This window comes from Podarcis liolepis, assembly GCF_965112155.1.
Source record: "Podarcis liolepis genome assembly, chromosome: 1".
NCBI lineage: Eukaryota > Metazoa > Chordata > Lepidosauria > Squamata > Lacertidae > Podarcis > Podarcis liolepis.
The window spans coordinates 103,344,061-103,360,641 of record NC_139554.1 but is presented as its reverse complement, the minus strand read 5'-3'; the positions used below and the strand labels follow the sequence as shown (position 1 = coordinate 103,360,641).

General features: G+C 41.8%; 1 protein-coding gene across 1 annotated transcript in view; it reads left to right on the top strand.

Annotated features, from left to right (window-relative positions):
* Window positions 1–15,532, top strand: part of ARL5A (ARF like GTPase 5A) — a 28,635-nt gene extending 13,103 nt beyond the window's left edge. Inside the window, exons 4-6 of the mRNA XM_083495158.1 lie at window positions 8,022–8,105; window positions 10,653–10,804; window positions 11,929–15,532. Of these exons, the coding sequence (XP_083351284.1) occupies window positions 8,022–8,105; window positions 10,653–10,804; window positions 11,929–11,977 (285 nt within the window). The 3' untranslated portion in view covers window positions 11,978–15,532. The remainder of the gene's footprint in view (window positions 1–8,021; window positions 8,106–10,652; window positions 10,805–11,928) is intronic.
* The last annotated feature ends 1,049 nt before the right edge of the window (window positions 15,533–16,581 follow it).

The following is a 16,581-nucleotide window of genomic DNA, read 5'->3' as shown; positions in this document are numbered from 1 at the left end:
ACACCACCACCCTGCACAAATAAACTCCGTAGCCAAGACCCTCATCTCCAGAACCAAACGCCTGGCTGACAAAGACCACTTGACAACTGAGTTACAGAATCTCTCAAATGTGTTAATCGCCAATGGATACCAGCAAAACAGGGTTAAGAAGCTAATCCAAAAAGAAACACCCCCCAAAAACCAAGACACGGAAGAAAACAATGGCATGGCCCTCCTTCCTTATATCAAGGGCACTACAGATAAAATTAGCAAAATCCTCCATAAACACAATATCAAAACAGCCTTTTGCACCAACCAAAAAATAGCCAATATCCTCAGAAACCCCAAAGATAAAATCCAGTTGGAAAACCAAGGGGTCTATGAAATACCCTGCAAAGTCTGCCCAGCCACGTACATTGGACAAACAAACAGACGAATAAATGCACGTATCGCAGAACACAAGAATGCCGTCAAAAAAGAAGAAAAATCTTCCTCTCTTTTCCAACACATGAAAGAAACAGGACACGAAATTAATTTTGCAGATTCCAAATTGCTCTTTAACATGGAACATCACCACAAGAGAATAATCATGGAAGCCATCGAGATAGAGAAACACCCTCACAACATGAACAAGCGTGACGACACGTCCCGCCTGCCAGACATCTGGAAATTAGCCCTCCCCACAAAAACCGACACCAGATCCAGAGGCACACAGAACGCCACCACCAATCAACCACACCAGACCCAAACCCAGACCCTCTCCACAGATAAATTACAGACACCATCCAGTAACCAAACCATAGTGGCAACTCCGGATGCTGCACCCCCCTGCAATCCCTACACAGATCTGGCTGGCACAGGGCACAAAACCACAGCTCGCCCCTATACACGAAGCCAAGCCAAAGCACAACTAAGTGCAGTACAGCCATCTTCCCAGAAAAACTCTTCACAAATTCAAGAGGTCAAGACACGAAGGCTTTAGCAACTAATCCACACCTAATGACCCACCTAAGTGGTACTCAGAATATCACTCAAGAAATCACTCAAGATATCCCTCAAGTAATTAAGGAACAAAAGAAGAAAAGAACACTAGCCTGGGAACTTCCCCTCTGCCCAGAACTTTTGAGGCAATACACCACACCCCTCTACAGTATTTATAGGAACTCAAACACTGAGATCCCGCTCTGTTCCAGTAACAAGAAGCCGAAAGCACCAGCCTGAAGATGACGAGTGAGACCTCGTCGAAACGTCGCCTAGACACCCCAACTTTTACACGGGAAGACACCCGAGGACACCAAAACCTGCATTCCTGTACCCGTGAAAATCTACGAAAACAAATATCTCACCTCTACGGGGAGGAAACCTTCCAGCTGACAAGAACCTACGAGAAACTAGAAATCCGAAGAGCCACCATCTTATGTGATCTCTTGTTCCTACGCAACTGCCGAGACAACAACTTAATTCCCACATGCTTCCAACTTAAATTCCACTCTAAAACCCCAGCTACCGAAAGGATCCTGAAACGAACTGAACTATCCCTAATCAGAAACGAACTACATAAGAAAAGATACCTACTAAACCAAACCAACAAAGATCTGCTCACTCTTCACCTCAAACTCTGTAACAAAATCCACCCTGCACTCTGGGACAAATGCAAACAACTAGCCGTCTGGAGAGCTGAAACTGAGACCTCACATAAGACAGACACACACACCAACAAACTCCACAAACTAGAGAGACGCCAGAAGCCCAGCCACCCTCCACAACAACCCATGAAACAAACAGTACATAACATATCAGACAGGATCCTCACCTCAACTGAAACCAAAGTACTCTCCAAAGGTTTCAACTTTGCAGTTACCCCGAGACGCATCCCCACGGAAAACATCATATGCGGAGTCGAAGCTAGCCTAACCAAAATCAACCCAGATGAAGCCAATAAAATCAGACTTGAAGTCACCAACATCCTCTGCTCCAGCAAACCACCCAGAAGCAATTTACACAAAGAAGAACAGAAAGCACTCACCAACCTGAGGAAAGACAACAACATAATCATTCTCCCAGCAGACAAAGGTAATGCCACTGTTGTGATGAACACATCGGACTACCAAGCAAAACTATCAAATCTACTCCAAGACCCTACCTACCAACCTATAAAAACAGATCCCACCACCTATCTGGAAAAAACCACCAAATCCAAAATAAAAGCCTCTCCTATCAGTGAAGAAATCCAGCTAAGAATCATCCCCAGAGAAAAATCATCCAGATGCCCCAAACTCTACGGCCTCCCCAAGATACACAAAGAAGGAACACCACTCAGACCAATAGTCAGCTCCATAGGCTCACCTCTACAAAATCTCGCTAAATTTCTCGCTAAGCAACTTCAGCCCTATGCAGAATCCATCTCTTCACACGTTACAAACTCCTTCCAGTTCATAGAAACAATAAAGAAGCAAAACCTACATCCCGATGACCTACTTGTGAGCTTCGATGTTGTATCTCTCTTCACACAAGTGCCCATTAATGAAGCCTTGACAGCCATTCAAAACAAATACAATCCCCCCGAATACATCCTGGACCTGACCAACCACTGCCTAACCAACACGTACTTCATCCACAATGGACAAAGATACAAACAGATAGAAGGAGCACCTATGGGATCACCCCTCTCACCGGTCATCGCAAATCTGTACATGGAACACTTTGAAACCAATGCTTTAGACAAGTCAGAACACAAACCCAAACTTTGGCTCAGATATGTTGACGACACCTTTGTAATTTGGCCACACGGGAAAGAAAAACTAGATAGCTTCCTCACACATCTCAACAGCCTACACCCCAAAATACAATTCACTATGGAAATAGAAGCCAACAACCAGCTTCCCTTCCTTGACGTCCTAATCTACAAAAAACCTGATGGCTCCCTAGGACACACTATCTACCGGAAAAAAACACACACCAACCGCTACTTACATGCTCAATCACACCACCACCCTGCACAAATAAACTCCGTAGCCAAGACCCTCATCTCCAGAACCAAACGCCTGGCTGACAAAGACCACTTGACAACTGAGTTACAGAATCTCTCAAATGTGTTAATCGCCAATGGATACCAGCAAAACAGGGTTAAGAAGCTAATCCAAAAAGAAACACCCCCCAAAAACCAAGACACGGAAGAAAACAATGGCATGGCCCTCCTTCCTTATATCAAGGGCACTACAGATAAAATTAGCAAAATCCTCCATAAACACAATATCAAAACAGCCTTTTGCACCAACCAAAAAATAGCCAATATCCTCAGAAACCCCAAAGATAAAATCCAGTTGGAAAACCAAGGGGTCTATGAAATACCCTGCAAAGTCTGCCCAGCCACGTACATTGGACAAACAAACAGACGAATAAATGCACGTATCGCAGAACACAAGAATGCCGTCAAAAAAGAAGAAAAATCTTCCTCTCTTTTCCAACACATGAAAGAAACAGGACACGAAATTAATTTTGCAGATTCCAAATTGCTCTTTAACATGGAACATCACCACAAGAGAATAATCATGGAAGCCATCGAGATAGAGAAACACCCTCACAACATGAACAAGCGTGACGACACGTCCCGCCTGCCAGACATCTGGAAATTAGCCCTCCCCACAAAAACCGACACCAGATCCAGAGGCACACAGAACGCCACCACCAATCAACCACACCAGACCCAAACCCAGACCCTCTCCACAGATAAATTACAGACACCATCCAGTAACCAAACCATAGTGGCAACTCCGGATGCTGCACCCCCCTGCAATCCCTACACAGATCTGGCTGGCACAGGGCACAAAACCACAGCTCGCCCCTATACACGAAGCCAAGCCAAAGCACAACTAAGTGCAGTACAGCCATCTTCCCAGAAAAACTCTTCACAAATTCAAGAGGTCAAGACACGAAGGCTTTAGCAACTAATCCACACCTAATGACCCACCTAAGTGGTACTCAGAATATCACTCAAGAAATCACTCAAGATATCCCTCAAGTAATTAAGGAACAAAAGAAGAAAAGAACACTAGCCTGGGAACTTCCCCTCTGCCCAGAACTTTTGAGGCAATACACCACACCCCTCTACAGTATTTATAGGAACTCAAACACTGAGATCCCGCTCTGTTCCAGTAACAAGAAGCCGAAAGCACCAGCCTGAAGATGACGAGTGAGACCTCGTCGAAACGTCGCCTAGACACCCCAACTTTTACACGGGAAGACACCCGAGGACACCAAAACCTGCATTCCTGTACCCGTGAAAATCTACGAAAACAAATATCTCACCTCTACGGGGAGGAAACCTTCCAGCTGACAAGAACCTACGAGAAACTAGAAATCCGAAGAGCCACCATCTTATGTGATCTCTTGTTCCTACGCAACTGCCGAGACAACAACTTAATTCCCACATGCTTCCAACTTAAATTCCACTCTAAAACCCCAGCTACCGAAAGGATCCTGAAACGAACTGAACTATCCCTAATCAGAAACGAACTACATAAGAAAAGATACCTACTAAACCAAACCAACAAAGATCTGCTCACTCTTCACCTCAAACTCTGTAACAAAATCCACCCTGCACTCTGGGACAAATGCAAACAACTAGCCGTCTGGAGAGCTGAAACTGAGACCTCACATAAGACAGACACACACACCAACAAACTCCACAAACTAGAGAGACGCCAGAAGCCCAGCCACCCTCCACAACAACCCATGAAACAAACAGTACATAACATATCAGACAGGATCCTCACCTCAACTGAAACCAAAGTACTCTCCAAAGGTTTCAACTTTGCAGTTACCCCGAGACGCATCCCCACGGAAAACATCATATGCGGAGTCGAAGCTAGCCTAACCAAAATCAACCCAGATGAAGCCAATAAAATCAGACTTGAAGTCACCAACATCCTCTGCTCCAGCAAACCACCCAGAAGCAATTTACACAAAGAAGAACAGAAAGCACTCACCAACCTGAGGAAAGACAACAACATAATCATTCTCCCAGCAGACAAAGGTAATGCCACTGTTGTGATGAACACATCGGACTACCAAGCAAAACTATCAAATCTACTCCAAGACCCTACCTACCAACCTATAAAAACAGATCCCACCACCTATCTGGAAAAAACCACCAAATCCAAAATAAAAGCCTCTCCTATCAGTGAAGAAATCCAGCTAAGAATCATCCCCAGAGAAAAATCATCCAGATGCCCCAAACTCTACGGCCTCCCCAAGATACACAAAGAAGGAACACCACTCAGACCAATAGTCAGCTCCATAGGCTCACCTCTACAAAATCTCGCTAAATTTCTCGCTAAGCAACTTCAGCCCTATGCAGAATCCATCTCTTCACACGTTACAAACTCCTTCCAGTTCATAGAAACAATAAAGAAGCAAAACCTACATCCCGATGACCTACTTGTGAGCTTCGATGTTGTATCTCTCTTCACACAAGTGCCCATTAATGAAGCCTTGACAGCCATTCAAAACAAATACAATCCCCCCGAATACATCCTGGACCTGACCAACCACTGCCTAACCAACACGTACTTCATCCACAATGGACAAAGATACAAACAGATAGAAGGAGCACCTATGGGATCACCCCTCTCACCGGTCATCGCAAATCTGTACATGGAACACTTTGAAACCAATGCTTTAGACAAGTCAGAACACAAACCCAAACTTTGGCTCAGATATGTTGACGACACCTTTGTAATTTGGCCACACGGGAAAGAAAAACTAGATAGCTTCCTCACACATCTCAACAGCCTACACCCCAAAATACAATTCACTATGGAAATAGAAGCCAACAACCAGCTTCCCTTCCTTGACGTCCTAATCTACAAAAAACCTGATGGCTCCCTAGGACACACTATCTACCGGAAAAAAACACACACCAACCGCTACTTACATGCTCAATCACACCACCACCCTGCACAAATAAACTCCGTAGCCAAGACCCTCATCTCCAGAACCAAACGCCTGGCTGACAAAGACCACTTGACAACTGAGTTACAGAATCTCTCAAATGTGTTAATCGCCAATGGATACCAGCAAAACAGGGTTAAGAAGCTAATCCAAAAAGAAACACCCCCCAAAAACCAAGACACGGAAGAAAACAATGGCATGGCCCTCCTTCCTTATATCAAGGGCACTACAGATAAAATTAGCAAAATCCTCCATAAACACAATATCAAAACAGCCTTTTGCACCAACCAAAAAATAGCCAATATCCTCAGAAACCCCAAAGATAAAATCCAGTTGGAAAACCAAGGGGTCTATGAAATACCCTGCAAAGTCTGCCCAGCCACGTACATTGGACAAACAAACAGACGAATAAATGCACGTATCGCAGAACACAAGAATGCCGTCAAAAAAGAAGAAAAATCTTCCTCTCTTTTCCAACACATGAAAGAAACAGGACACGAAATTAATTTTGCAGATTCCAAATTGCTCTTTAACATGGAACATCACCACAAGAGAATAATCATGGAAGCCATCGAGATAGAGAAACACCCTCACAACATGAACAAGCGTGACGACACGTCCCGCCTGCCAGACATCTGGAAATTAGCCCTCCCCACAAAAACCGACACCAGATCCAGAGGCACACAGAACGCCACCACCAATCAACCACACCAGACCCAAACCCAGACCCTCTCCACAGATAAATTACAGACACCATCCAGTAACCAAACCATAGTGGCAACTCCGGATGCTGCACCCCCCTGCAATCCCTACACAGATCTGGCTGGCACAGGGCACAAAACCACAGCTCGCCCCTATACACGAAGCCAAGCCAAAGCACAACTAAGTGCAGTACAGCCATCTTCCCAGAAAAACTCTTCACAAATTCAAGAGGTCAAGACACGAAGGCTTTAGCAACTAATCCACACCTAATGACCCACCTAAGTGGTACTCAGAATATCACTCAAGAAATCACTCAAGATATCCCTCAAGTAATTAAGGAACAAAAGAAGAAAAGAACACTAGCCTGGGAACTTCCCCTCTGCCCAGAACTTTTGAGGCAATACACCACACCCCTCTACAGTATTTATAGGAACTCAAACACTGAGATCCCGCTCTGTTCCAGTAACAAGAAGCCGAAAGCACCAGCCTGAAGATGACGAGTGAGACCTCGTCGAAACGTCGCCTAGACACCCCAACTTTTACACGGGAAGACACCCGAGGACACCAAAACCTGCATTCCTGTACCCGTGAAAATCTACGAAAACATATATATATATATATATATATATGTATATATATATGTATGTGTGTGTGTGTGTGTGTATATATATATATATATATATATATATATATATATATATATATATATATGAATGAGAGTGGGGGCTGTAGAGATTATTCAGACCAAAAAGAGAAAGCATGGACTATTTTGCAGTACAGTGGTGCCTCGCAAGACGAAAAGAATCCGTTCTGTGATTCTCTTCGTCTAGCGGTTTTTTCGTCTTGCGAAGCAAGCCCATTGACGGATTAGCGGATTAGCGCTATTAGCGGCTTTTAGTGGCTTATCTGCTGATCGGATCAGCTGATAAGCAGCTTAGAAAAAGGGGGGGAGGAAAAAAACACAGCAGGAACTCACAAGACATTGTCGTCTTGCGAAGCAAGCCCATAGGAAATTCGTTTTGCGAAGCACCTCCAAAACGGAAAACTCTTTCGTCTAGCGAGTTTTCCGTCTTGCGAGGCATTCGTCTTGCGGGGCACCACTGTAATATGCTTTAACTATGCATAATGAGGATACCTCAACAATTTTTATAACAAAGCTTTTCGGGGGCGGGGGTGACCTTAATCTTTCTGTACTTTGGGGTGGGCTTAGGATGTATGTGAAGAGTCTTTGTTTAGTAATCACTTTTAGTTTGCAGTTACTGATTTTAATGTTACATTTGTTTGAATTATATTACATCAATTTTTTTTTATATGACATGAGTCGTTTTGAGACATTTTTGTGAAATGACTACTAAATTAAATAACGATAACTCTTCTTTTTCTTTTAGTTTGTGATAGTTGTTGTGGATAGCACAGACAGAGAGAGAATTTCTGTAACTAAAGAAGAACTCTATAAAATGTTAGCACACGAGGTGAGTATGTGCTGGGAATTTTTTATCTAGCTTAAAAAAATGCTGCAATAAGTCCCTGTCTTAATGCTAAAGTTCTGTTTCTGACTTCCATTTAGGTAATTATTTCAAGATGGTTCATTTTATTATAGCTGAGAAGCTATTAGATTTGATACAAATCTCTGGGGCTGTCACCTCTTCTTCAGACTTTTAAGAGGCCCCCAAAAGATTTTCACATGTGACTATTTATAGTCGCCATACTGCCTTTTGTGTGAAACTGACATCATTGTTAAAAGTCCTGTGTTGTTTGAGAACAGCTGCTATTGGCCTCAAAACCCTTTCAAAACTAAAACAAAAACCTTAGTAGCTGTCAAGTAGTCAGAACGGCACCACTATAGGGTGTCTTCATTCTCCCTTTACATACTGAAAGGCTATGTTTCTAGCACACTTTTAAATTTAGATCTTTTACATTTGAGAACCTCATGCCTGGGGGCTGAATGTAGCCCTCTAACATCAGAATTAGGTGTATGGGATATTAATGGCATTGACATGAATGATAAAACAAGTGGCACAGTAAAAGGTAAAGGTACCCCTGCCCGTACGGGCCAGTCTTGACAGACTCTAGGGTTGTGCGCCCATCTCACTCAAGAGGCCGGGGGCCAGCGCTGTCCGCAGACACTTCTGGGTCACGTGGCCAGCGTGACAAGCTGCATCTGGCGAGCCAGCGCAGCACATGGAAACGCCGTTTACCTTCCCGCCAGTAAGCGGTCCCTATTTATCTACTTGCACCCGGGGGTGCTTTCGAACTACTAGGTTGGCAGGCGCTGGGACCGAGCAGCGGGAGCGCACCCCGCCGCGGGGATTCGAACCGCCGACCTTTCGATCGGCAAGCCCTAGGTGCTGAGGCTTTTACCCACAGCGCCACCCGCTCCAGCTTTTACTCCATTCTGTGTTGGAAGGGAGAAATGTTTTGTAAAGTTACGCTTGTGACTTTTAACACTAAAAAAGAGGGATCAGTGAACACTGCTGGTGATAAAAAAAGTCCACTTTAACTTAATTTCTGTGGCTTTACTAAAAATAAAGTAGGTTCATAGGACTGAGAAAACAAACTTACATAGGGGAAATCCGTACAGTGTATCCTTATACAGTGAAATCCTCTGTATAAGTCCACCCCGTCCAGCATCCATTTCGGCGGATGTCTGCGGCAAACCCAGAAGTACCGGAACGGGTTACTTCCGGGTTTGCTGCTCGTGCATGCGCAGAAGCGCAAACCGTTCCGCGCGCAGAGTGACGCTTTGTCGAGCGTCCTTTTCATCGAGTGTCTGGAGCTCTGGAATAGATCCTGGGCTCAAAACAAGGTACCACTGTACACCTGTTTTTGCTCATTCTAGCAGCTTCCTCATTGTTTCTAGTGTGGTGTAGTGGTTAAGAGCAGTAGTCTTGTAATGTGGGGAACCGGGTTCGCGTCTCCGCTCCTCCACATGAAGCTGCTGGGTGACCTTAGGCCAGTCACACTTCTTTGAAGTCTCTCACCCCACTCATCTCACAGAGTGTTTGTTGTGGGGGAGGAAGGGAAAGGAGAATGTTAGCCGCTTTGAGACTCCTTAAAGGGAGTGAAAGGCAGGATATTAAATCCAAACTCTCCTCCTCCTCCTTCTTCTAACCTTCAAAAGCTGGTGCCTGTGATGGCAATGATAGGCCAGCTTCCTAATCATGCCCCAGCATTTAAGGCTATAGTGCTTGCAAGCAAGAACTCTTGGTTGTTGCCGTGTTTCTTCACATCTAGCACCTCCTGGGAACACAGGCAGGGAGTGGAGAAACATAGTGGCAGTCAGATCTCTTGCTCTGTTGACCTTGGTTTTAGTTTTTAATGTACTGGAGGTGAACAGAAAGCCTGTCACAGATGGTGTCATCAAAATGTGGGATTTGGGGTGGTGTGGTGGTGGTAAATAAGCCAGTGTTCTGGTAAGTATGCCCTGAAACTATACAGACCAGTTTGGGATCTACCCTACCCCAGCCAAATACTGTACTGCAGTTTCAGGGAACCTCCAAGCTTTCTCCAAAACAGTGAACCTAGTTCCTTCTAGGCACAATGGAAGCTTATTCTTTTCTAAGATAGAAGAAGAGAAGAAGAGTTTGGATTTGATATCCCGCCTTTCACTCCCCTTCAGGAGTCTCAAAGCGGCTAATATTCTCCTTTCCCTTCCTCCCCCACAACAAACACTCTGTGAGGTGAGTGAGGCTGAGAGACTTCACAGAAGTGTGACTGGCCCAAGGTCACCCAGCAGCTGCATGTGGAGGAGCGGAGACACGAACCCGGTTTCCCAGATTACGTGACTACCACTCTTAACCACTACACCACACTGGCTCTCAAGAGTTATCAGTTCCCCCTTTCTTAGAATTGCTGGAAGGTCACCTTTATTTGGGTTGGCCTCTACACTATTAGGTTGCATGGGACCACCATAGTGTGGCTTTACATTAAAAAAAGTGTGCAATACTTTATCGTGCTAGTTTATCATGTTGAATAATGGGGAAACAAATTGGAGACATTTTCTTTTCTTTCCTCTCTAGGACTTGAAAAAAGCAGGTTTGCTCATCTTTGCTAACAAACAGGATGTTAAAGACTGCATGACAGTAGCTGAAATTTCTCAGTTTCTGAAGCTAACCTCAATTAAAGATCACCAGTGGCACATCCAGGCATGCTGTGCTCTTACTGGCGAAGGGTAAGAAGTCTTTGGTTCATCGATACTTTTCTGAACAGATCTGGTACATGCAACTAATCAAGGGCAATACTTAGTAAACCAGTTAGGTAAATTTATTCCCACTGTCTCCATATGATAACATTTCACCAGTTAATACTTTCCTTTTACAGAACTAAAAAGTAAGGAATCTACCCAAATATATTTTATTCATATATTATTATCATATATCATATATTCACCTTTCCATGGTTTTTCTATTTGTATAGGTAGGAAGTAAAGTCTTGAAGAATTCGTCCTTAAAGCATAATGAACTGTTGAGGGGAGAGGTAAATGATGGGAAATATGAAGCAAAGGGGAGTTAGCCTTTATGGCTCCTTTGTTTTTAGCAGTTGTGTAGATGGAAGAATTCTGGGCTCACCAAAATTCTATCTTTTATGTAACTGTTAAGGATACAATGGAAAACCGGTAAATGATAGCTTTTGGTGGAATATAAAAAAGAGCTTTTGTAATTTGTTAAAAGCACAGAAATGGCACATACAATAGTAGGGAAAACAGGTGTTTCAGTTAGATGAAGTATCTCTTCTTTGCACTTGTGTGTACCAATGGATAAACAAATGGAACTGGCATCAATTAACAACACTCCATATATTTTAATTGTAGTAATAATTTAGCCTTCCAAAGGATAATGCAAAAGTTTCTAGCCCTTGAAGCATTTCACTAGCCCAACTGTCCACAAACCCATGTACAGGCAGCAACCATTTTGTGTATGTCCAAATTATGCATGACGGTCTTTTTGACCCAGAAGAGGACAGAATGGGGGCAGAGCAGGGCAAAATGGTTACCACCTATATTGATAATCCTTTTATGTCCATGGACAAAATTTTAAAAACAGTTCGTTTTTTAAAAAAGTCTTCGCCAGTTACTGGTTGATAAATCATTGCAACAATCTTTCATGGTACAACAAGCTTATTGTTATTCCCATTTTGCAGTTAATATTTTGGTGCTGGCTGACAGTGGCTTTTGAAGCTACCTATTAAGGTGATATATGAATGGCCAGAGGTTGAAGTTTCTCATACATAGATTATGTATGTATATATAAACAATGAAGTAACCACTTTTTCTGAATTTAAATGTTTCATTTGCAGATTGTGCCAAGGACTGGAATGGATGATGTCAAGACTTAAGATCAGATGATTTTTATTCTGCACAGACATTGTACCAAAAAAAGTGCTGGACGTTTGGTCATCTTGACAGCTGTGAATTAATGGCTTATGTGTATTTATAAAATCAAAACTTCATTTGCTACTTTATTTGCTACTTAACACACTAAAGCCACCTCCGACGGAAAGAAAATATTTTGAAGTTCAAACTTGGCTTTCCAGATGCTTCCTCTGGGTGGAGTTCAAATACTACAGCTGACCTTAACTTTAAAGTGAAATCACTTGAAACTGTTTAATAAATAATGTGTGGATTGAGAAAGAAAAGGAGGAATTTTAACTTTTACATTTTATTATTCCAGTCTAATTCATCCAGTTGAAAATGTTGACTTTATTATTCCAGCAGATCAGAAAAGAAAATCAGTGGCACAGGTATTGACTCCCAGTATTGAAACTTACTCGGCTGTGTTTCAGAAAGTGCAATTTTTCCCCCTCTATGTGTACTGTACACTTTGTATACTTATACCTCATGTTAAGGTTGATTGAAATCGGTACAGAAACAGCAAATAGCACTGACTCTTTTCAGCATTCTTGATGCTGAGATCCACAACAGTATGTGGATGTCGGGCTTTTTAGTCCAGTTGGACTCCATAAGAGCAGGCTGTTTGGAATTGAAAGTACTCTAATCTGTTTTTTAATTGGACTGTGAAAAATAGTACTAAAAGGGTTATTGCTGACACATCATTTGTATTTTGTCATATTCTGTATGCTATTCTCACGCCATGGGGGATGGTAAAATTCTTTAAGATTGTTTTATATACATTTTGCACCTAAAAATAACCATAAAAAGAAACATGACGTGGTCTATTATTGATAAGGTTTTATATGGCTTAATATTGGCATCTAGCTGTACTAAACAATAAAATAAAATTGAAAAAGGTTGAAGGAAGTTTAAAAGTTGACATTTTTATGAAGTTGGCTGAGAAAATAGCTTGGAATATGCAGTATAGTTTAAAAACATACCTATGGTTTTTTTATTGGGCCACCCCCATTTGAAGCACCTCTCAGGTGAAGTATATTTGTTATAACTGATAGTGGGACATTTAGTTTGATCCAGACTGAGTTGCATTTAAGTCTCGTTGATGATTTCAGTGGGAGCAAAGTCATGACTATAAATTGTTTAGTTAACTACATCTGGGCCAAGTCAATTATTACTTTATAGGAGGCAGAGATTAAAATCCAGATAGCTATGTTGGTAGCAAACCGCTATCCTGTATAGCAAACTGCTTTTGAAATTCTCTAGGAATATATGAAGTATTTTGCTATATTGATTGGAGTGGGATGGCCCTTAAAGAAACAGAAGTCTAAGCGCAGTGCATTCTACTTATGAAGCACTTCTCTGGATTGCGGAAAGAATCCTGTAATCCATACAAACTACAATTGACAGCTTTACCTGACTCTGTTGCAAAACTCCCAGGGTATTGAGCAGTGTGAATAAATTGTTATTTTCCTTCTTAATCCATGTGCAGCCAACATTGTAAAGGTTGATGGTGGTGGGGACAGTGATTTGAAGAGGTGCCATATAATGTAGGGGGAAAAATACTGCTTCTGTTTAAAAGGATGGTAATTCTTCTGAAAGATTTGAAGTATGATTTCAGTGTTCTGAACACTGTGCCTATTCTTTTTATCAGGCTTTTGTGTTATTTAGAAGCAAATACATTGCTAGCACCTGATAAACTGGAAAACCTTTTTCTTTCTTTTTTAAAAAATACCGTTAAGTATAATTTGCTCCTAAAAGACAAAATTGGGTTAAATTTTCTCGAAATTACTACTCTTAGCTCTTGGAATCTGATGGATGAATAAACTAGGTTTGTATGCTGTGGGTTGGCTAGTTTCTAAAAATGCTTTTTACAATTAAATTCTTACAAAACACACACACACACACACACACACACACACACACACACACACAGTATCAGTGCCATTAAGCGGGTGGTGCATCAGTGTTTTACAAGAGGAGCAATTGCATTCTATTGTTGTCGTTTAGTTGTGTCCGACTCTTTGTTACCCCATGGACCAGAGCACGCAAAAAGATACTTAGTTGAATTAAGGACCATGTGATAGCCCAGTGGAATCTTTCACTTTTCTTTGAACATTTTTAACCCCCGCCCCCAATGCCCTGTCACATGTCAAAAGCAGTTAACAATGAGATGAAAGACGCAGCTGCTTGAAGGAAGAAAGTCTGAAGCCCCTTGGGGCTAGATGCATGGTTCTCAGAATCCTAGCCAAGACATTTTATTTTATCTGCAAATGCATGATTGGAACATATTTAAAATTCTTTGTTTTAGCAAAACTGTCCTTTGCAAGACTTAACTAAAATGCATTAACATTGGGAATATATCCATGTTACCAAATTAAATTTACATATTAAGTACCCCATATTTCGATGATCACAATATCTGTATGAGAGTAATGTGTTTCCTGAACAATATAAGCTTTCCCTCTTGTTAATATAGCTTCTGCCGTGTGTGTTTTTTTAAGTTTGAGAATTGATTCCTTTACTACCAGAGCAAACACATTAAATGAAAAGGAAGGTTGCAGGGCAACTTTTAGGAAAGTCTTAGTGCGTACCAAAGTCTCCAGGGAAGCAAAACACTTAGAAACACATTGGCAGTGCCTATCTTAGATTGGTTGGCTGACCCTCAGCGTTAACAACGTACAGGAAAAGCTTTTCGCACAACTTGTAAGTATTTCATGGATTGGCATTAGCAGCAGTGGGTAGATACCTTGCCTCCTGCCAGTCAGACACCCTGGGAGGGCTTAGGAAAGAGCTTAACATAGAGCCCTCACTTAGTCACTCTTATTTTGGGATAAGGGTATGAAGTTACCCATCAATTCTTTGTGGTTATATGTGAAGCAGAAGCCCATTTTCATGTTTGTGTATATTTTTGTGCAAAATAAGCTTTGTAGAGGAAAACAACAACGCCTATGTATGTGCATGAATTTAAAACTGAAATTACTGCTATTGCCCGGGAACTTAGCTGGAGAGCTCTGGATGGCATTCTGTCTTTATAAGTCAAGTTAGCCATAACACTAACACCAATGGATTAAGGGCTGCTTAGCACACACAACATTTTCTATTAGTGTGCAAGAAAAAGTGTACACCATTTTGTGAGTGTGTCTGTGATTGCCAAGATCAAGTGTAAAAGTTATATGGTCCTACCTGCTGTTCTATTTTGCAGAGTGAAAAGATAGCATGCCCTGTGATTTTTGCAGAGCATGTGATTGAGGTGGACCATAGGTATTTCCTTAATGGACAGCTTGAGTACTCTTTGTCTGATGCTACCTTGGAATGTACCCAGGTTTATGTCAACCAGTAGAGTCATAGGGGCATACAACTGGATTGAAGAATATATCCAAGGTAAGCGGAAAAAGCAGTTTCTAGATTTTGGCTGGTGGTAGAACTGGTTTTTGGCATTTAGTTTAATACTTTTTATTTTTTTTACTAGCCCTGCCAGCATGCTTCCTTCTGTGCCTATGTATTGCCTACTCAGTGTGTACATTTGTAAATAAACAGATCATTACAAAGGCATTGTAAGACTGCTGCTCTCTTATCCTGTAAAACTAGTCAGCACAATTTGTGACACTAATCAAATGTAGTTCGGCAGTCCATATTGTGACCCTTCAGGGGACTCAAGCTTTTGTTTGTTTGTTTCTTTTTATTGCTGCCCGCAGGTGGCGACTCCAAAAAAATTGTCAAGCACTCAAGGGGCAGTAATATGTGGCTTGTTTTAGTAGGTCATGTTAGTTTCCTTAGGTGAAGGAAATATGAAGCAATATACATAAGAATATGTAGACAAAATGTTAGATGTTTTGGGGGTGTAACACCTCCTTTCTGACTGTAGTTCAATCTATTTTTAGATGATGAATCTTGAAATTACTAAATGCTGCTTCAAAAGTAGTTTGCAATGCTTGTGATAGGGAGGAAAAGATTTTGTGCCCTAACATAGTTCAACAAATGAATTTTCACCTGTCTTGAAATAGGTGATTTTAAAAACAATAGCATCGTTAAGCTGCATTAATCAGATGGACTGAATTTTGAGAGTGGAAAAACTGCTCAGTGGTAAAGCAAATACTTTGCAAGTATAACTTTTTATATTTATTCCATATCACCTCAGTCTTAATTGGTAGGACTAGACAAGACCTCTGAAATCCAGTTCACGATGGGCCAGCATTTGCCTAGATGGATGAGTTAAATTATCTGAATCTGAGTTTCCTGCTTATTTCCTATTTTGTTTACTCTGCTTAGTTGAAAGAATATAATCTAGGCGAGCAATGACTAAACTGTTCCCTTTCTTAAAAGTATCTTACCATTGGTCTGTGCAGCAGTCTTTCATAGGAGGTGTTGATTAGATTTGCATCTGCTGATCTTTACACAAAGTATTAGGAGCTCAAGATGCATATTTGAGATAAGACTGGTACCAGGGTCAAGAAAAGTTCATAATGTTTAGCTTTTCATGTTAAGGTTTACTCATGCCATGGCCTACAGTAATAAACCACAGAAAAAGTTCTGATTGACACACACCTATTCATGTGTATGTTGTCCGTTTTCAGAACCCACATGTTCTCAGCATTTCTGCC